Source organism: Dermochelys coriacea, chromosome 3 (genome assembly GCF_009764565.3).
Source record: "Dermochelys coriacea isolate rDerCor1 chromosome 3, rDerCor1.pri.v4, whole genome shotgun sequence".
Classification (NCBI taxonomy): Eukaryota; Metazoa; Chordata; order Testudines; family Dermochelyidae; genus Dermochelys; species Dermochelys coriacea.
Window position 1 is genome coordinate 167,215,973 of NC_050070.1, and position 21,866 is coordinate 167,237,838.

The 21,866-nt window shown below is 40.2% G+C and overlaps 1 protein-coding gene across 1 annotated transcript in view; it reads left to right on the forward strand.

The window, feature by feature from the left end:
- LOC122459442 (spermatogenesis-associated protein 7 homolog) overlaps nucleotides 1–21,866 on the forward strand; it is an 82,335-nt gene that overhangs the window by 8,060 nt on the left and 52,409 nt on the right. The window contains 1 exon segment of the mRNA XM_043511488.1: nucleotides 9,068–9,160. Within this exon segment, the coding sequence (XP_043367423.1) occupies nucleotides 9,068–9,160 (93 nt within the window).

Consider the following 21,866-nt stretch of genomic DNA (forward strand, 5'->3'; position numbering starts at 1 on the left):
TTTTTAAATAGAAGCGACAGCTTTCACTGTGGCCCTTGAAGCAGGGGAAGTGTCTCCTCAGGCAACGCATTGGGAGTTAGGTTGAGGAAAGGGGAAGTAGTTCAGTTTCTGCATGGTGACAAATCAGCTAATTTTATTGGGGATTTTTTATTATGTTTTAGATCTTAAAACATTTTATTAAGTTGAGAAAAGAAATGAGTTAAAAGATATTAGAGGTATCTGTAGTAGCTAGCCCCTTTTGAGCCTACATTTGAGATTTGCACATAGGATCCAGCAAAACACTTAAACATGTGTCAGAGTAGCAGCTGTGTTAGTCTGTATCTGCAAAAAGAAAAGGAGTACTTGTGGCACCTTAGAGACTAACAGATAAATTTATTTGTTAGTCTCTAAGGTGCCACAAGTACTCCTTTTCTTTAAACGTGTGTAACTTTAAGCACCTGTAGTCAGTGATGAGCTGCCAAAATCTTAACAACCGGTTCCCTATAAAAAGTTCTGATTTAAGGGATGTGCCACAGTATGTATTTTTTGTACCTTTTTCCATAAGAAGTGACAATGCATTGAGTCATACTTAACAATAAAAAAAAATTTACATGTTTATTATAATAGAATCAAAGTATTGCTTCCTTAAATGAATTTAAAATACATTTAAAAAGAAGAAAATATAAAGAAGAGATGTATGAGTAAACAAACAATAATAATATTTAAGAATGAAATGCCTTATTGTATTTTAAAATATTACATGTGAACTACTTAAGTTATTAAAAATAAAAAGTGTAATATGTTTATGTTGAAGTATATAATGCAACAAACAATATTTTAAAGAATATTTAAGTACATTATTTATTACTAATTAGGTAGTAATTTCCAAATGGCTTCTTGATCTTCTCCATAATCTTTGGTGTTGGATACACAAACTCTGATATCTAATGCGGATCGATGATTTCTCATCCATGCTTTAACATATGGTATTGGGTTCCAGGAACTTAGTGGTTTTCCCAACAAAATGGTGGTCATAAAGCTTGAGATATGTGTAATTGTTAAATTCGCCCTTTTATCACTACAAATAATATTCATCAACGAAAAAGCTCTTTCTGCTTCTGCAGAACTAATTGCAATTGTGTTCATAATTAGCTTTGCTTTCCTTATTGTTTCCGGATCAGGAAGATGTTTTGATTGAATGTTATTCTCTACGTAGTCACGAAAATCATTTAAATCGACTACAAATTTTATGATTTTGTTTAATTCATGCACTTTTTCTTCTGATTTCCACGGTAACCTGACTTCTTCAATATTCCATGAAGTGGGATCCATAACATTGAATAATTCAACTATTTTAGGTGTATTACTAGAATGACCTAAATTATCTTCTTTATATTTAATGTGATTTTCGTTTAATACTCTTGCCTTCATTTTTTCGATAATACACTCTATTACTTTGTCTCGTGGCAGTGATTTAAACCTTACATTATCTTCAAACTCTATGCATTAAAAAGCATCACTTTCTATCATTTCATTTCATTTTATTTTCATGTACACCAAAATTATCTTTTAATTGTATGAAAAAATCAGTCGTTCGTTTGATTAGCTTATCTGCCTTTGTTAAACTCAATTGTCTCGCTTGCAGTGCATTTGATAATAATGCAGGTTCATCCAAAATGTCAATCATTAATGCCAAGTCTTTTAAAAATTATGTTTTTTTCAATCTTTTTTCCATGCCAGAAAATTTCTTATTTTTGGAAAAATAAATATAAAGAGCTGGATAAGCTCTCCAGACCACTTTGACAGCTCTAAGGCTACAAGAAGCCCATCGTGGACCAAAAACATGGCCTATTTTGATTATTTCAATATATAGTTCTTTAGAAACTTGTTTAAGTTTAAACTGACTTTTATTTGAATGATGAAAAATTGCATAAATCTTGTCCAAAAAAATCTTGAAATGGCTTATTTCACTGATATCATTTATAGCATCATCTAAAGCCAGTTGTAGCCGATGATTCAAACAATGCCAAATTATGTTTGGAAAATCTTGAATGAGTCTTGTAGTAACTCCAGTTTTATGTCCAAGCATGGTGCTTGTGCCATCAGAACAAAATCCGATTAAATTTTTCCTTAAATATTCTGTGTCAAATTCTGTATCGATTAATGTATTTCTCAAAGCATTGTAAATATTTTCTGCTTTTGTTGATTCTAATTCCACTAAATTGAGAAAAACTGTTGGTAAAGAATCTTGTAATTCACATTTTATAAGAATTACAAGGACGGTTTTACTTGAAATTGTAGAAACTTCATCAATAATAATACAAATCTTTGAATTGTTTTCAATGATTTTACTAAAAATTTGTTTTCTTATTAATTCAGCAATATGCTCTATGATTCTGATGGCCAAAAATCGAGAATGTAAGCAGTTCCCTAAATCAGTTTCATTCTTAATTTGTAGCTCTACTTCATCCTCCATATCTGACATTGGTCAGTTTCTTTTTACTAAGCTGTAAACTATGTTGAAAATTTTGCTGGTTATTGCAATATTTTTTCAGTAACTTTATCAATCGCTGTAGTGAGAGGTTCTTTTTTTAGATTCATTTAAAATATTTATAACTCTCAAATGAGAGCTTGATTCGAAATGTTCCTTCATTTTTTTTTAATGAAGCTTGCTAAACTTTTTTATCAGTTCCAGATGCTTTAATAGTACACCTCTGCCATTCCAAAGAAATGTGTAAAGATTTTCCTCCAAGGACCCCCAAATGTGACATATTTGCACAGTGGGAACAGCCAAGTATTTTGCCTCAAATTATCAATCCATTATATTTCTTTAAAAAAATATTGTGCCTGCTCGGCAGTCCAACAATCGGGTACTACATTTTCACAATCATGTAAATCCTCTTCCATTGCGGACATATTTTCGGATGATTCAATATTTTAAGATATTTTCATCACCAAAATTATTGTCATTGGTGTTTTCAGTATTTAAATTATTATTTTCACTACTAGAACTACTGACTAATGATTTTGTCATTTTAGTGGAAAACCAGTCACTAATGCTTTTCTGGCGTTTCATTATGAAGGTAAATAATATTGAACAGAAAACCTCGAATAACAGTCCAGTTAGTATTACACACCGAAATATCACACGCAATTTACTAGAAACAAACAGATTGACTATGACTCACTGGTCATGTTGAATTGTATAGAAAACAGTTGAGGAAGTGCACGAACGAGGCAAGTGCAACCCTTGTTAATAAAATAATAAACAAGACATTTGTCTTGCATTGGGATGAACTTGGATGCGACCGAGTCGCAGACCGAGACGACATTACATGTGCACACGCATAGCAACATAAATCTTGAGGTATCCGTTGTACAGACAGCTCTTTAACTGCTAGAATTCTGTGTCCCTTTGCATTTGAAGTTTATTTTGTACGCTGTATTACAAGCCTTCATTAATTTAAGGTTTCCCGTGCCAGTTATAAATTTTACATTTACCTGAGCCCCCCACGGAACCCCAGAATGACAGCAGGCTAAGCGGGGCTGATGGCCAGGACTCCATCTGGCAAGGGGCTGGCGGCCAGAACCCCAGATTCTGTCTGCCACCCTGCTCAGCCTGCCGCTGGACTGGAGTTCTGACTCCTTGCCAGCTGGGGTCCCAGCCATTAGCCTCACTCAGCCCACTGCCTGGCTGAGGTTCTGACCAGGGTGGCGGACAGAACCCTAGACTGGCAGCGGCTCACCCGCCACTGCTGTGGGGTTCCAGCCGATGGCTGCTGCCAGCCTGGATGAACGGAACTGAGCGGAGCCGGCGGCCGGAACCCCAGGATCTATCTGCCACCCCGCTTAGCCCGCCGACGGACTGGAGTTCTGGCTGCTGGCCCCTTGCCAGCTGGGGTCCCAGCCATTGTCCCCTCTCAGCCCGTTGCCTGGCTGGGACCCCAGCTGGCAAGGGGCCAGCAGCCAGAACTCCAGTCCGGCGGCGGGCTGAGCGGGGTGGCGGACAGACCCCAGACCGGCAGTGGCTCACCCGCCGCCAGTTTGGGGTTCCAGCTGCCGGCTCCTGCCAGCCAGGGTCCTGGCCTCCGGCCCCGCTCAGTTCCGTTCACCCAGGCAAGCAGTGGGCTGAGTGGGGCCAGCGGGCCCCGGCTGGCAGCAGCGTGCCAGTAAAAATCGGCTCCTCTGCCGCCTTTGGCAGGCGTGCTGCAGGTTGCCGACCCCTGCCCTACTATTTTCTATACCATTTTATAAGATTAAGATTATTCATTTTAAGATCATTTTATAACACTTGTTTTCCTAACTATTTTTAACATCCGGTTCTAAAACTGTTTCAAAATTTAGCAACCGGGAACCGGTGCGAACCGGCTCCAGCTCACCACTGCCTATAGTCCCATTGCTTACTGAAAAGGCAAGCAGAATTTTCAGACCCATGTTTGAACAGAGTCCAATTTCTGAATTAACTTCGATTATCTGTATGAAGTTTGCATATGAATTATTTTAAACATGGCTTAGTCCAATCTCTTTTAAAAACTTGAGATTCAGAATTTTCTCCCTAACAATGTAAATTTAGCTAAAGGAAATCTAGAAAGCCTCCTGCCTCTGTTAAATCCAACTGTGATGCTGGATACGGTTTTCTTTGGATGCAAGTACAGAATGTTTCTTATCTAAAAAGGATGCATCTTATTATTATTATTATATTGGGAAAACTATCGAGGAAACGTAGAACCAGGAATGAGCTGTTGAAAACAGTGATAAATGTCGCAACACTGATTCTTTTTCTCTCTCATTTGGAGATGTCTCTCTTAAGTAATTTACTGTAGTTTAACATGTCTTATTGGACAATGACTAATTTACCCAGCCTTCATAGATTGAACTGTGGTAGATTTCTTCTGCACATCATGTCTGAAGAAAATCTCATGTCGGAAGATATATTCTCCATCATAAATCTGGAAGTAGCAATACTAAAGTTTGATTCACAATGACTGTGATAAAACACATCTCTTCCATGTGGCTGATAAACCAAAATGATTTGAAAAGCATGTAAGAGGTGACTTTGTTCTTCACTGTGCTTTTAACTGAAAACACTTTGCCACTACCCTTAACTTCTCTGCTAGAATTCTACTTTTCTGCTGTTTACAAAAGACACTAACAAGTCAACTTTTTTTTATAATACTTTATAATAAGGGTACTGGAATTATACTGTCATTACAGTGCGGTTACACTGTACATATGACCCCCATTACTATGGTGTCTGAGCCCCTCTCCATCTTTAATGTATTTACCCTCACAAAACCCCTCTGAGGTAGGGAAGTACTACTATGCCCATTTTACAGGTGGGGAACTAAGGCACAAAGAGGCTAAATAACTTTCCCAAGGCCACACAGGAAGTTGATGGGTTCAATTCCCTGAACACTTTTTATTATTTCTTATGTAAGAGCAGAGTGCCCACAATTTGTTTTACTGCAAAATTATAGTAATTTTTCTGATCCAAGAAAGAGTTCTATTTTTTGAAAGACAAGAAATGAAAGTAGTATAGTCTTTAGCTTCTCGAGTTCAGGGCTGTAATTCATTTCGGGAAGGATGTTACTCATGCAAATGGATTTTCCAGCCAATTTTCCCCATCTAATGGCTTTATTATTACACTGTTCTTCTGCCACGCTCCATTTTTTTTCTGTGTGTATTAAAACCAGCCTGTCCCTGCAGGTTAGCAATGGATTTTGGTGTTTCCCAGAAAGAAAACTGAATCTTTAGTAACAAGGGTGTAAGTCAGCATACCTCTGTTGATTGAAGTTAATGGAGCTATGCCAGTTTACATAACTAAGGCTATGGACAGATGTCTACAAATACTTTGTTTGGATTATTGTAAAACATTTGCCAATGCAAGGATAAGCCTATGTAGAAAAAATTCGTAGTTAGCAAAACTTACAAAAAATTGTGCTTCTGAGATTTTGCAGATAACTCCCAAAACTGTGAAATATTATGGGCCTGATAGTGAGCCTTTTACTTATATTGGTAAGTACTTACTTCCATGAGTGATCGACTGAAATTGGACTGCTCATATATACAACTACTCACCACCGATGTGAATAAGTGGCTCGCAGTCTAGCTTTATGTTCATCTGCCTCAAATATGGGGTCCCATTGTGATGTCTTTGCTCTCATTCAATAGTATCTTAGATCACAAATAGTTCCCTTGACTTCAATGGGACTGAACATACTTGTGCTGTAACGTACTATACAGTGTGAATAAAGATATCACAATCAAACCCTTGTTTTGCGCTACTAAATTCTAAAGAGTTTTATAGCAATCTTATGTTCATGTCTATGAGCTGTACAGTATGTGCCTGTCTTCTCCATAGTAATAAAATGCCATCTGGCTAGAACCTTGATTTGTGCTTACATGTTCTGTGCATAGTATCAGAACTTGGGTTCAAGAGCCAGACTAAGGCCCTGTTCCTGCAACTGATAGTATTCAGATATGCCACTGTGTCTAGATACCCCACTGAAGACAGCTGGGCTCTGTGCTAATGCCTTTGCACAGTGAATTGCAGTGACAGGATACTAAACAACAAAAACAAGATGAAACAAAATGAGGACATAAAACATCAATGCTCAGATCCTTCTTTCTGCTCTTTCTTGTATAGTTGTTTATGTGCTCAAAGTGCTATGCCAACATTAATTAAGCCTTAATGCATATATTTATCAGTAGGATCATCCCTGTTTTCTAGATGGACTGTGAGCAGCAGAGAAGGCTACATAGCAAGTCAGTGACAGAGCCAGGGTTAGTCCCAGACTCCCAACCCTGTGCTCTTTTTCCAACTTAAATTACAAGTTTGACACTAAATGATTAACTACAACTATACCTTGGGGACATGGAGGATAAAGCAGTCAGTCATTTACTTTATTCAGCTACAAAGCTGAATCTGAATAGGTTGGGCTAATTATCCTAATTAAGAATTTTTCTGCACCTGTTGATGTAAAGGTCCAAATCAAGTTCTGTTTCTAGCCTCCAGTATTCTGTTTAAAATTTGTTACTGTTATCTGCCAAAGACTGTCCATCCACAAAGCCTGTGTCATGCTTGGAGAAAGAATCCTGGACTGGAAAATTACTGTACATTGTTCAGAAAAGGGTTAAAATAGAATGGAGAATGCTCTCATATTAAATAAAAAAACTGATGGAAAGCCATTCTTTTAAGCCTCTAGATACCATTTTCTACCTCCCCTGCTGAAATACATAAATCAATCATATGTCTATCCTCAGTCCTTCTGGCAGACCCCATGCCTGTATAGAGTTGCACTCACTTCAGTCCACATGGGCGAAGGGGGCCACTGTGTGGTTCTGGGTTCAGGATCAAGACCTCATACAACTGGGATTCACAACAGTCTGACTATTAGTGCTACATAAGAGAGAGGAATTTACCGTCCTCTGCTCTCCATCTCTTTTGCCATTAGGCAACAAACCCTCTGTAGCTCAAAGGCAACTTGTCTTAGACAAGGGGAAGATTCTACCTAATTCTGGAAGAAAATGTTAAGGGACCTAGTTCTGCAAACATTACCAGACATCACTAGTTCTGCAAACATTACCAGCCACTGATTTCAATGGGTATGTGCCTAGTGGTAAGTGTATGGGGGATCAAGCCCTGAATTTGGACTCAGCCTTCAACAAACATTTAAGACTAACAAACTGCTTGTGTATTTTTCACTTCATTGTGGGCTAAGATGAAGTATTTAAGCATAAATAGAACCAAACTGCAAAATTCATATTCAGATTTAGATTCTACGCTTCCCCAGAGTTTAGGGGTATTTGCATTAGAGGTTTTGATTTGGCCCATTTGAGATATAAGGGCTAGCTGTGGAAATTTAAGGGCTTGTCTACACAAACACTTAGTTCATAGCCAGCTGAGGTGTAAATCTACCCTGCAGTAGCCTGCCCTGCCCCAAGTGTCTGTGTGGACCCTGCTGCTGGGCACTAAAAGTTTCGTAGTTCACTTTAATCTACTCCCGTTTCAAACCACCTTATGGAACTTTTAGTGCGTGGCAGCAAGGTCTATGCAAACAGTTAGCGTGGAGTACATTTACATCACAGTTTGCCATGCATTTACTGTTAGTAGAGATAAGCCCAAAGCCTAGATCTAGGTTTGGATTCTGAACTTCCCCAAATTCAGGAATGTTCAGTTAATCATGGGTTTTGCGTCAGGCCCTTCTCTGATTTCAAGGTAAGTTCTGAAGAGGGGAATGGACTCAGAAACTCATAGGCAGAGAGAAAATGGAGCTGCATAGATGAAAGAGTGACTGTGGACAGTAGTGGAGAAAGCACAGAAAAGACCATGTTGATAGAATAGGACTGTGCATGTGGTGGATTAGGTAGATATGAGGTTAAATAAGTAAGGTGGAGAGTAAGTCAGTATAAAGTTTTGAAAATCATGAGGGAAATGCTGAATCATTTCTGAAGTGGATGAGAAATCCATTAAAGTAATGGAGGATTTAGGTAAGGTGGCCTAATTATCTGGATCACCAGAACAGTTTGAACTGAATATTCTGGAAGCCCTGTAGTTTAGAGACTCAAAAGAGTGCTGGCTTCAATTTACAGGGTAATAGATTTCCACTCTGCATCCCAGTTTAATTCAGTGGGCCCCGTTCTGCCATAATTTACATCCATTCAACCACGCTCACAACAATGGGGTTTTCAAACTGTGGGTATCATTTAGCCCAGTATTGGTGAAGCAGTTAGAGACGTGCAAGCACATTTCTTTCCAATTCCCTTGCCCAGTCTCCAGCTTTAAATCTTTCAAATGGCAGAAGTTTATCATTAAAGAGAAGATTAAATAGCAAACTAATTTTCTCCACAGAGATATAATGTTAAAGAATAATACATAAAGTATTGGTGATTTAATAATACACAGACAGTTCTCATACATGTATTGCAAACCACAATTTAGATATCTAGAAAAAATTTTTAAAATGTTGTTTTTATTACAAGCAGAATGGGGCAAATCTTCTTTTTTTTTTTTTTAAAGTTAAAGCTATTAATGCCTGAGAGAGCCATTTCTTAACTTCTTGACTGAAATAAAATTTTACTCTTTCAGCTTTTTCTCCTGGATCTTCCTGCAAGGTGTCAACTCAGTACATTATTCAAGATCACATGGCAACTCATTATAGGAAATTGCTGTCCTCCAAAGGTATTTGAAATCTACCATGATGACTGTAGCCATCAGGCTGATAGATAAAGTCATAGTTAAGGGTCAGTTGATTACACTTGTTCTTGGCAGCTTGCTAAGTTTTCCCGCACATTAACTCAATGGATGTCGGTAGACTTGAAACCCCAAGCACAATATAGTACATTCAGAGGACTCCAGTAGAACATATACAACTATGTTCTAGGTATGACAAGTATGTGATGTGACATACCAATCTGGAACTTGAAATCTGGTTTCATTTCAGTATTGAAGATCTTACTGACCATGTTTAACTTTTTCTTGTAACTGAAATGTCCTTGAAAGATGCCTGATGGCTGGCTTTGGACATTTAAGTACGCTTTCAGTAGACCCGGCACTATATGGCATAACCAGTGCAAGTGTTACTGCCTCTGCTTCTAAAATGGAACAACCATCTTCAGGGTAGTTCCCTTCCCATGCCTGTTCAGCTGAGCTGTCAATCCAGCACTATTCACACAAAATAAGATATTTATATGTAGAAGAATGATTAGTTAGTAAATCTGGGATTTGGGTTGCCTTTGGAGTACCATTCAAATAGCATGGTGTCCCTTTGCCAAGCAGTAGCAGATTTCAGGGCCTTGTGGGTCAGTTTCTCATTTGAAGTTGAAATCAATTAAATGGAATATTTTCTTAGTGTTGTTTGTGTATGTACAAAAGAACTGTTTCCTTAAACGGAGATACTCACCAACTGCACATGGGTAACTCCCTGTTGTAGAAACTCTTGCTAAATCACCATTGCCCTTCACCAAGAAGCAGCTCTCTTAGGCCTCTGTTTAAGACACCACCCGGACTTTCATAAACACACTACTCCCTATTCCTGCCTCAGCCTCTGTGTTTTACCTGTGAAAGCCCCTAGCCCAAAGCTCCTCACCTAGGACCATTTGACCACCAAAGGTTACCCTGGGCATCAACCCTTCTTTTATGCAGCTGCTCTGTAATACAAGGGAACCTCAGGACAGGTTTTGCCACACAGTCCCCTAATTTACCATCTGGGTGCTTATGCATCGTCGACTCACAACAAGCATGGCATTACTACCTTAACAAGTGCTACTCTTACAAATCTCACTTATTTTATTTTTCTCAATAGAGTTAAAAATGTTACATAGTCATGGCCTGATACTCCACTCTCCTGTGCAAATACCTGATGGAAAGGATCTCATTAGCTTCAACAGGCTTTGGGTCAGAACCAAGATAGAAATCACACCACTGAAGTCAACAAAGTTACACTGGTGTAAAACTGATGTGAGATGAAAATCAGTCCCTTGAGATTTTAAACATGATAGTCAAGAGAGACAGAGGAAAGATTATTGCAGGTTAATTTATGTTGTCTTTTTGTTTGGGTTTAGTATGATGATGATGCATTATTTGTATTATGGTAGCAACTAAGAGCCCAAGTCATGGACTAGGGCATATTTTTGATGGAGTTGTGTCTCCAGTTAAACCAGCAGTCTTTGTAGACCACACACCACGTTATTTTTGTATGTACCATCTCAGAGAGGCAATTGATATAAGGAAACCCTTTTTTACCATTTAAAACCACAACCACATTATCTTATGAGCTCTTCATATCCTTCTTTCACTTTTATCTCCTTGCCTTTTTCCATAAATAAGGCTCCTTATTGTCTGAAATCCTCTCCTGGACTTTGCCTCCACTCCTCCAACACATTTTTTCCATAAAGGCTGCAAACCTCTTTGAAATATTAACAAAATTAGGAATAGAAAAAAAGTGGTACTAACAGGACAGCGAATGGGCCATTTGCCTCCCTAGTATCCTCTCGTAGCACGAGGTCGCTTGGCAGAGCCCTGTCTCAGTTTCCCTCTTCAGCTCAGCCCCCTCTTAAGAACTCTACACACAAGTTCTTCTCTCATTCAGCAAAGCCCCCCTCAGCACTGGATTTATTAAGTTAAAGATTCAAAATAAAAGTTCTCAAATCCTCATGAAGTTCATATTCCCAGTCTTTCCTGCTTGGGGTCTCCTGCCTGAAGCCTTTTCCCCCAAAGACTTGAGTTTCCCTGCTGGAGCTGACTCATTCCCAGCAGTCCCTGGAGTCTCAATCTGGCTTCACTCTGGTTGTCTCCTTCCCGATGCTCTTTAGAAGGGAATCCCCACCTCCGTACCCAGCTAATGTGGGGTTTGTTGGATGGGGCTGCCCACATCCAGGCCTCTGGTCCTTACAGGGGCAGGTCACTCCATTTCAAGAACACATGCTAAATATCATTGCACAGTAACTTGTCATCTTGTGTGCTTTCCCCCCTCCTTTAGCTATTTAGGTGTCAATGTCTTTGTGACAGGGATTTTGTTTGTAGAGCACTGTAATGGGGTGCATGCCATGCCCTGTAGGATTCAGCCCCTTGACCCCTCTGTGCTCTTTATGTTGTGTCCTTTTCCCACCACCAGTTTCCCACTAATTTACAGGCTATTTACATGGCTTGACCTCACACTGGCCTGTCCAGCAACAGACTAGTGGGCTTCCGCCGAGCCGAGCCGAGCCGAGCCGAGCCGAGCCGAGCCGAGCCGCGCCTGGCCTGGCCTGGCCTGGCCTTTCCCTCCTGGTCTCTACCCCCTTCCACTTCCTCCCAGCCTTTTAGCTCCTGCTAATGAGGCTGACAGGTGCTGGCAGTTTCCAGGCAAGCACTGATTATTTACCCAGCCCCAATCCTTTCCCCCTGATTAGGGCTGGGGTGGTAGGAGCTGATTAAAGGCTTTCCTAGCAGAGCCCTGCGAGAAGCACCTAACACATTTTGGCACTATATAAACAGCAAGTATTTATCAATGTCTATTAAAGTAGAGTGTTTTCAGAATACCACATTAGAATTTTTTCAGAATAATAAATACAATAGAATGGGTCAATTTTAGAATCTTAAAGATATTTTTCCTGATTGCCAGCTTTTGAATCTTGTCCATCCAGCTGTAGGTGCTTACCTCAACCCACTGACTCTGATGCCAGTGTATGGAAATGGCTCTTACTCTTCGGAGTCAATGACTTAGCCAGCCCAAATATTGCTTTAGCCTGGGCTACTTTAATTCTCCTCCACAATACACACTCTCCTTTAATGCTGATGCATCACTACATACTATGTGGTGCCTAGAAAAACAGTCAGGGGCTACAGTGTGGTACGGTGTTACATCTTTGTTCTGGAGGCAAGGATACAGCTGTTGGGTTGTTCTCAACAACTGGCCCAAGAGAATAACTTCAGCATCTGCATCACCCAGTGGCATTATACTTCAGGCCAGGGATGACTAACAATGTGTTGGGTGTAAGTAAATCCTATAATATTATTGACAGGCACTACCAAATATTGTCAGATTGCAAGGAGGGGACATAAAAAGGTTCTGTCAACTGTAGACAGCAGGTTATGGGGGGACGTTCCTTTTGCAATATCCAGAGGACTAGTCAGCTGATTTTGAGGGCAAAGTGCTAGTCTCTAGGAGGGTATGGGAGAGTTATTTTTGATCAAGACAGTGTAGTGAGGTAATATATTTTACTGGACCAACATTTTGTTGGTGGACAAGCTTTCGAGCTTCAGAGCGCTCTTCTTCAGCTGTGGGGAAGTAATCAGAGTGCCTAAGCTAAATACAAGTTCGGACAAATAGTTAAGCATAACGGGTTCACATATGCTATAGGAGAAGTGGGAAACTAAAGGTTAGCAGGAAATGGAGTGTGCTACAAATTGTTTTAATGATCCATAAAACCAGTATCTCTGGCAAGTCCATGGTTTTTGGTGTCCAGCAGAGTTATGAACCTAAGTTCCCAGGCTTCCCTTTTGAAGGTGTTGTGCAGGTTTTCTTTAGGGACAAGGACTGAAAGATCAGATATGGCGTGATCACTCTCTGAGAAATTTTCGCCCATGGGTGATGTGGTGTTTTTATTTTATTATTTTTCTCAGTGAGTTCATTCAAGAGTGTAGCGATTGTTTCACCTACATAGTGGTTATTCGGGCATCTGATGCACTGGATGAGATATACCACATGTTGTGATCGGTATGTATGGCACTCATGGATCTTGAAAGGTGTGTTGTGGGGGAAATACTGTCAGGGGAAATACTGGGAAATACTGTCAGGGTTTAGTGTCACTTTGAGTTGGTGTGTCCTGGTCTGCTGTGAGCTTGCTTTTGATGATTAACTTGACGGGGTTGGAAGGTTGTTGGAAGGCCAGAAGAGGGGGTTCGGGAAAGATTTCTTTCAGGATGTAGTCCCCATCAAGTATGGAATGTAATTTGATGATACCAGATAGGGGTTCCAGTGTGGGGTGATTGGTGACTATTGGGGTGTGCAGTCAGTGAGGGCCTTTCTGTATTGAAGCAGGTTCTCCCAGGATATTTGGGTGGTCCTTTTCTTAATGTAATATACTTCTCTGGTAGAATGTCCTTGTTTAGTGTAGGTGGTTTTAAGTGTGTTTAGGTGTATATCCTGGACTTTTGCTATGGAGCAAATTCTGTGATATCTGAACACTTGGCAAATTTCTGGCTGTGTCTGTGGTGGATGTTGGATCTGTGAAAGTAAGTGTGATGATCCATGGGTTTCTTGTATATAGTTGTTTGTAGGGTTCCATTGTTTAAGCTGATTGTGGTGTCCAGGAAGTTGATACTGGAGTGGGAGTGTTCTAGAGAAAGTTGGATGGATGGGTAATGGTTGTTGAAGTTGTGGTGGAAATCTATGAGGGAGTTTAGGTTGTCTGTCCAGAGGATGAAAATATCAGTGTCTCTCAAGTACATTGTGTATTTTTTCCAGAAATTCTTCCTTGCGGTGGCCCTTGAAGAGGTTGGCAGATTGGGGAGGACTAGTACCCTGGGCTTATCTAATGGTTTGGGCAAAGTGTTTATTGTTGAATGTAAAGTTGATGTAGGTGAGAATGAAATGGATGAGTTTGGTGATGTGTTTAGGGTGGATTTCTGAGCACTGTACATTATCTTGCAGGTATTTGAGTCAGGTAATGATGGTATCATGGTGAAGGGTGATGGTGTATAGAGAGGTGACATCGATGGTGGCAAGCATGGTGTTCTGGGTGAGGTTGGTAATATTGCAGAGTTTCTGGAGGAAGTCCATTGTGTCTTGAACGAAACTGGCCCTTTTGTGTGGAGTGGCTTGAGGATGGTTTTTCTGAGTCCTGATATTCCTTCAATAAGAGTGCTGTGAACAGATATAATGTGCCTGCCTGGGTTCCCTTGTTTGTGTATCTTGGGAAGCATGTAGAAAATCCCTGGGGTGAGTTCGTGGGGGGATGAAGTTGTAGTTTTTCTTGGAATTGTTTGGGGAAGGATGTAATTGTATCTTTTAATTCCTTTGTGAATTATAGTGTGGGGTCTTCTTAGAGTTCTTTATAGTTTTGTCAGTCAAATACACTCTTACAGAGAAAAATGCACTGACTCTTTCACCATAACATTTTGTTTACAAGTCAGTGTTGGAGACTGGCTACCAGACTAATGGGCCTGCTCCTTTGTGAACAATTCTCTCTCTCTACAAAGTAAGCTGCAGCCCATTCAGATGATTCAACTAAATGATGGCCCACCCATTCTTTCTTTAAGTCTACACTTAGCAGCCAAGGAATTTGCATGCAGTATGTTATAAAAGGTAGGATTTATAGACAACTTGACTGGAGCTGAAGCCTTGTCTTGGGAGCAGCAAGACTGATTGCTGAGTGCTGCAGTACTTATCAAATTGTTCAGCAAAGTGACAAATCCATATCAGACAGGGCCGGCTCTAGGTTTTTGCAGCGCCAAGAGCCAGAATGCCGCCCAAGCAAAAATAAAAAAAAAAAAAAGGATGGCCGAAATGCTGCCCCTGGACAAGTGCCGCCCCAAGCACGTGCTTGGTTTGCTGGTGCCAAGAGCCATTTCTGATATCAGAAGAGGGAGTGCCAAGTAGTTTTCTATCTTATTTCAATAGTGTTCTCCTTGTTTTGAGATGTGTTTGATGCTTGGCTACCAAGGAAAGATAAAATTGGAGCAAGCCCAGGTGTTCAATTGGCAGCACTCATTGTAAGGGTGATCTTGGGGTGACTGCTTCCTGCCATTAGAGATCTGGAAAATTATAGAAGTGGTGATGCTATACAGACTAATGTTAAATTCCATTTGTGTCTAGACTCACGGTTGTGGCCCAGCAGCAGTTCCAAACACTAACTGTAAATGGCTGCAAACTGTGGGGAGAACTTGGAACACAGAATTTGCCGTATCAGTGCATTACTCCAGCAAGTCCTGCCTGCAGTGTTGGCAAACATCCTATTCTTCAGTGGAAGGTGAAAGAGATGACAATAGAAATGAAGAAATGAGTGAAAACCCATAGCCAGTTTAAGACTATTGTAAATCCTCTAGTCCTACACTAACCTAAGTTTGTCCAACCAAAGCCTGCATTGGTAACGTGTCATGAGCCTGGTGACCTCATGTAATCTTCATGCAATAGAACAGATTGCAGCTGCTATCGTCTTTTACAGGAAGGCCAGTCAACTGAACATTTTCCAGTATCCTGTGTTCTATCTTGAACCACATGACTCAAATTGAGGAGCAGCATTTTAAGGTGGTATCAGCACCTCCCTATGAAAGAGGGGCCCAATAATAAAAAGGTCTTCTGCATTCGTTAAGTGCAAGACTAAGTAATGAAAAAAAATACAAAGTTTATTTGGTTCTCCTACTTTTTTGTGCTTCTGCCTTTATCCTTACAATGTGGTCAATTGCACGCCTACCTCTTCTGAACCAGTTTGCATTCCATCCAAACCTATTTCTTTGTAGGTGTGCTACTAATTCCTCCACTACCATTCTTTCACCTAAACATGCCATGAGGGCAATTGGTCCGTATGTTTAGGGTCTGGAGCGCAGCTTACCTGGTTTCCTCACTAGACAATAATTGCATATTTCTGGTGATTTAGATATTTCACCTTTTTGCCACATGTTGTATAATTTTAGTGTCACCTTCAAGCTTTCTTAAAATAGGGGCTTAAGCATTTCAAAGCTTATTTCATCCTTGCCTGGTGATCTGCTTTTGCTCCTTATTATCGCTTTTTGGAGTTCTCTCATATTAAAGTTTTGATTTAAAATAATATCCACATCCTCCTCCCACCTCTTCATCATCTCATAACTATCCTTAATGAATGTTCCTTTCCTCTCCCTAATTTTTATCCTCTGAGCCTCATCATTACTGACTTTTTGTAACATGGTGGACAGAATTTCCACTTTTTCTTTGCTGGAGGAAATGCAAGGCTTGATATTATGTGGCTCTTACTCTTTATTCCATTCATTTTTCTAAGTTGTTGATATACCTCTGCTGTATTGGTATCTTTAGTTACTGTCTCCTGGTATGTTCTCCAGCTCTCTTTTTTGCCCTTTTTATAGCCCTTTGTTCAATTTCCTTACTTGAATATTTCATTCAGTCCTCACTATTTAAGGAATTTTTTTGCTATCTTGTTTGTCTTATTCCTTTCCTTAATTACCATTTCACATTCCTTGTTGCACCATGGAATACTTTTCCTATCTTTAAGTGGTGTTTGTATCCTCGGAATAGCTATGTAGGCTGTCTTTATAATTCCTCAAAATCTTCATCTATACATTGCTCATTCACATTCCTCACTTTTGTTTCTAAAGAGTTTCCAATTTTCTTGTTTTAGATTCCAAGTGGGGATATTATCCTTGTCTTCACTATTTTCTTTTCCTTGATGTGTAATTAATGTCAGGAAGTGGTCTCTACCTATTCCCTCGTCTCTGCAAATATGTCAGCTGCATGTACTTGCTCTTGTGCTAGAAGCTATTCCTAGATACAGGCATGAGAAGCTTCCGTCAGTCATATTGAACCTGGTAGGTGCTCCATCATTTAATAGTACTAAATTATTTTCTTCAAAGAATGGTTTTAAATATTTTATCAGTTTTCTTACTTCACCATAATCTGTTGTGGCTATTCAGATCACTACAGATAATGAATGGGCATGTAAGATCTACAGTTAATTATGTCAAGTTCATAGCCTCTAGTTTCCTGCATGGGTTATAGACATCATAAAACCTTAGAGATGCAGAATTGTTTTATATTGGTATCCCAATAGCATATATTTGATATTTAGGGTTGGGTGTGTGTTTTTTTTTAACCTCTACTTCCAGGCAGCTCACATTATCCTTAATGAAGGTGGAGACACCCATTCGTGGGCTTTCGTATTTCTCTATCATGTCTCTATATATGCCATATCCTGGAATTTTATAGCCTAGTTTTTCTGTTAGCTAAGTCTCTTGTATGCATATTATGTCAAGCTTGTTTTCATATCAATAATATTTTTCTTTAATTCTTGCCCATGTGCTACTAGGTGATATGACAGGTTTCAGAGTAGCAGCTGTGTTAGTCTGTATCCGCAAAAAGAAAAGGAGTACTTGTGGCACCTTAAAGACTAACAAATGTATTTGAGCATAAGCTTTCGTGAGCTACAGCTCACTTCATTGGATGCATGCGGTGGAAAATAAAGTGTAGAGATTTTATATACACAGAGAACATGAAACAATGGGTTTTACCATACAGACTGTAACAAGAGTGATCAGGTAAGGTGAGCTATTACCAGCAGGAGAGCGGGGGGTGGGGACCTTTTGTAGTGATAATCAAGGTGGGCATTTCCAGTAGTTGACAAGAATGTGTGAGGAACAGTAAGGGGGGAAATAAACAAGGGGAAATAGTTTTACTTTGTGTAATGACACATCCACTCTCATTCTTTATTCAAGCCTAAGTTAATTGTATCCAGGTTGCAAATGAATTCTAATTCATCAGTCTCTCGTTGGAGTCTGTTTTTGAAGTTTTTTTGTTGAAGAATTGCCACTTTTAGGTCTGTAATTGAGAGATTCAATTTTAGGTCTGTAATTCAAAGAGATTGAACTCCGACTGGTTTTTGAATGTTAGAATTCTTGATGTCTGACTTGTGTCCATTTATTCTTTTACGTAGAGACTGTGCAGTTTGGCCAATGTACATGGCAGAGGGGCATTGCTGGCACATGATAGCATATCTCACATTGGTAGATATCACTATCACATCTGACAGTGTGGTTGATGTGATTAGGCCCTATGATGGTGTCCCCTGAATAGATATGTGGACATAGTTGGCAGCGGGCTTTGTTGCAAGGATAGGTTCCTGGGTTAGTGTTTTTGGTGTGTGGTTGTTGGTGAGTATTTGCTTCAGGTTGGGGGACTGTCTGTAAGCAAGGACTGGCCCGTCTCCCAAGATCTGTGAGAGTGATGGGTCATCCTTCAGGATAGGTTGTAGATCCTTGATGATGCGTTGGAGAGGTTTTAGTTGGGGGCTGAAGGTGATGGCTAGTGGTGTTCTGTTATTTTCTTTGTTGAGCCTGTCCTGTAGTAGGTAACTTCTGGGTACTCTTCTGGCTCTGTCAGTCTGTTTCCTCACTTCAGCAGGTGGGTATTGTAGTTGTAAGAACGCTTGATAGAGATCTTGTAGGTGTTTCTGTCTGAGGGGTTGGAGCAAATGGGGTTGTATCGTAGAGCTTGGCTGTAGATAATGGATTGTATGGTGTGGTCTGGATGAAAGCTGGAGGCATATAGGTAGGAATAGCGGTCAGTAGGTTTCCGGTATAGGGTGGTGGTTATGTGACCATCGCTTATTAGCACCAAAGTGTCCAGGAAGTGGATCTCTTGTGTGAACTGGTCCAGGCTGAGGTTGATGATGGGATGGAAATTGTTGAAATCATGGTGGAATTCCTTAAGGGCTTCTTTTCCATGGGTCCAGATATGAAGATGTCATCAATGTAGCTCACGTAGAGTAGGGGTATTAGGGGACGAGAGCTGAGGAAGCGTTTTTCTAAGTCAGCCATAAAAATGTTGGCATACTGTGGGGCCATGCCCATAGCAGTGCTGCTGATTTGAAGGTATACATTGTCCTCAAATGTGAAATAGTTATGGGCGAGGACAAAGTCACAAAGTTCAGCCACCAGGTTTGTCATGACATTATTGGAGATACTGTTCCTTACGGCTTGTAGTCCATCTTTGTGTGGAATGTCGGTGTAGAGGGCTTCTACATCCATAGTGGCCAGGATGGTGTTTTCAGGAAGATCACCGATGGATTGTAGTTTCCTCAGGAAGTCAGTGATGTCTCAAAGATAGCTGGGAGTGCTGGTAGCGTAGGGAGTCTACATAGCCAGACAATTTTGCTGTCAGGGTGCCAATGCCTGAGATGATGGGGCGTCCAGGATTTCCAGGTTTATGGATCTTGGGTAGCAGATAGAATACCCCTGGTAGGATTCTAGGGGTGTGTCTGCGTGGATTTGTTCTTGTGCTTTTTCAGGGAGTTTCCTGAGCAGATGGTGTAGTTTCTTTTGGTAACCCTCAGTGGAGTCAGAGGGTAATAGCTTGTAGAAAGTGGTGTTGGAGAGCTGCCTAGCAGCCTCTTGTTCATATTCCGACCTATTCATGATGACAACGAAAAAGAATAAATGGACACAAGTCAGACGTCAAGAATTCTGACGTTCAAAAACCAGTCGGAGAACACTTCAGTCTCTTTGGTCACTCGATTACAGACCTAAAAGTGGCAATTCTTCAACAAAAAAACTTCAAAAACAGACTCCAATGAGAGACTGCTGAATTGGAATGAATTTGCAACCTGGATACAATTAACTTAGGCTTGAATAAAGAGTGGGAGTGGATGTGTCATTACATAAAGTTAAATTATTTCCCCTTGTTTATTTCCCCCCCTCTGTTCTTCACACGTTCTTGTCAACTACTGGAAATGGCCCACCTTGATTATCACTATAAAAGGTCTTTCCTCCCCCGCTGGTAATAGCTCACCTTACCTGATCACTTTTGTTACAGTCTGTATGGTAACACCCATTGTTTCATGTTCTCTGTGTATATAAAATCTCCCCACTTTATTTTCCACTGCATGCATCTGATGAAATGAGCTGTAGCTCACGAAAGCTTATGCTCAAATACATTTGTTAGTCTCTAAGGTGCCACAAGTACTCCTTTTCTTTTTACTTGGCTATAGGCATGCCAGCTGAAAATAGTCACCACCATTCTTTTTACCTTCAATATTTCCTTCACTTAGGTTGCTAGCTCATAGGTACTTTTCAGCAGCTTTAATTATAATTCTCATTTTCTCTCCTGATTGAGACATACAATTTATTACTTCAATCATAAATGCAATGAATCTCTGTTTTGTAAGAAGTATGTCATCTCCTTTTACCTGGCTATCACTCATTACTTCCTTTTTATTAATTTATTGCTGCCTATTCCCTTTCCCCATATCAGGTTCTCTTTTTTCCCCTCTCTTTTTCTTGTAGATATTTCCTAGTAGCTTCTGCATATGAGATGTTATTAGTAATTTGGGGTTTTCTGTAGTTCTCTGGCTTGCGTTGCCTCAGTACATCTTCCATAGGCTAAGCTGTTTTTTCCTCCACAGTTGTAACATTTTGTTCAGTCCTACCTCACAATTATCTTATGAATGTTTACCTCCACACTTACTGCACCATATTTCCCCCTTGCAATTGTTTGCGACCTGACCAAATATTTGGCCTCTGTAGCATCTCACAGGAGGAGGATTATAGGGCTTAATCCAGAATATTTAATACCCTAAAATTACTTTGTCTGGTAGCATCCGCTCCTTAAATGTAACCAGCACAGCTGTCCAGGGCTTGCTATCACTGCCTAGTCTGCTAAATTAGTCTCTTCACCTATTCCTTGTTTTATTTCATCTTTTGACATTTCAACTGGACACCATATACTACCCCCTTGTTCCTGTGAGAAATTTGGGTAGCTAATACCTTAGTTGTGTTTTTTTTTTGTTTTTTTTACTTAACACCTTTGTCTTAAGGAGCTTCCCTAGTTGTCCTTTTGTTTTTACATTCTGCTAGCTAATCTCCTCCAGAAAGTTTCTTAGCTCTTGCTGACAGGTTTCAGAGTAGCAGCCGTGTTAGTCTGTATTCGAAAGAAAAGGAGGATTTGTGGCATCTTAGAGACTAACAAATGTATTTGAGCATAAGCTTTCGTGAGCTACAGCTCACTTCATTGGATGCATCCAATGAAGTGAGCTGTAGCTCACGAAAGCTTATGCTCAAATAAATGTGTTAATCTCTAAGGTGCCACAAGTCCTCCTTTTCTTTTAGCTCTTGGTATATCTCCAGCACTTCTATTGATCCACTCAACAGTCCTCAGGGAGTTGATATCCCCTATCTTTATGTCCTTACCTAAGGATTTTACTGTGATGTAATTTTCCTACATTCTTATTTGCTGGTCCTTCCGGTTTTAAAGAATCTACCCTCTTCTTATTTGCATCCAGTTTTCTACAATGCTTTCCCTGTCTTTATTGTCTAGCCTGGTTTTAGTTTCATTTGTGATCTCTTCCATCTCATTCTGCCTCATCAAAGCTTTAGCTCGCCTGCAAACCAACTGTCCCTTCCTGCTCTCTCTTCCTAACTTTTATACTCCCATCCGGGTCCTCCTACAGCCAGGCTTCATCTGTAATTAGTGCATATTAAGCCCTCTCTGTGCATTTTATAAGCTCAGCTGGCCCCTCCTGTCCCACATTAATCTGCTCAGGTCCTGTGTGGGGTGGATACCCCATCACAAGGACAAATAGCCATTGAAAATCACAAGTAAACCACAACCAGGAGAGAGGCTGTGAGGCTGAAAATCATCCTGGTTAACCTTTGATTCACCTCAGTACATTTTTTTTAAACCCCCTTTCATACACAGACATGT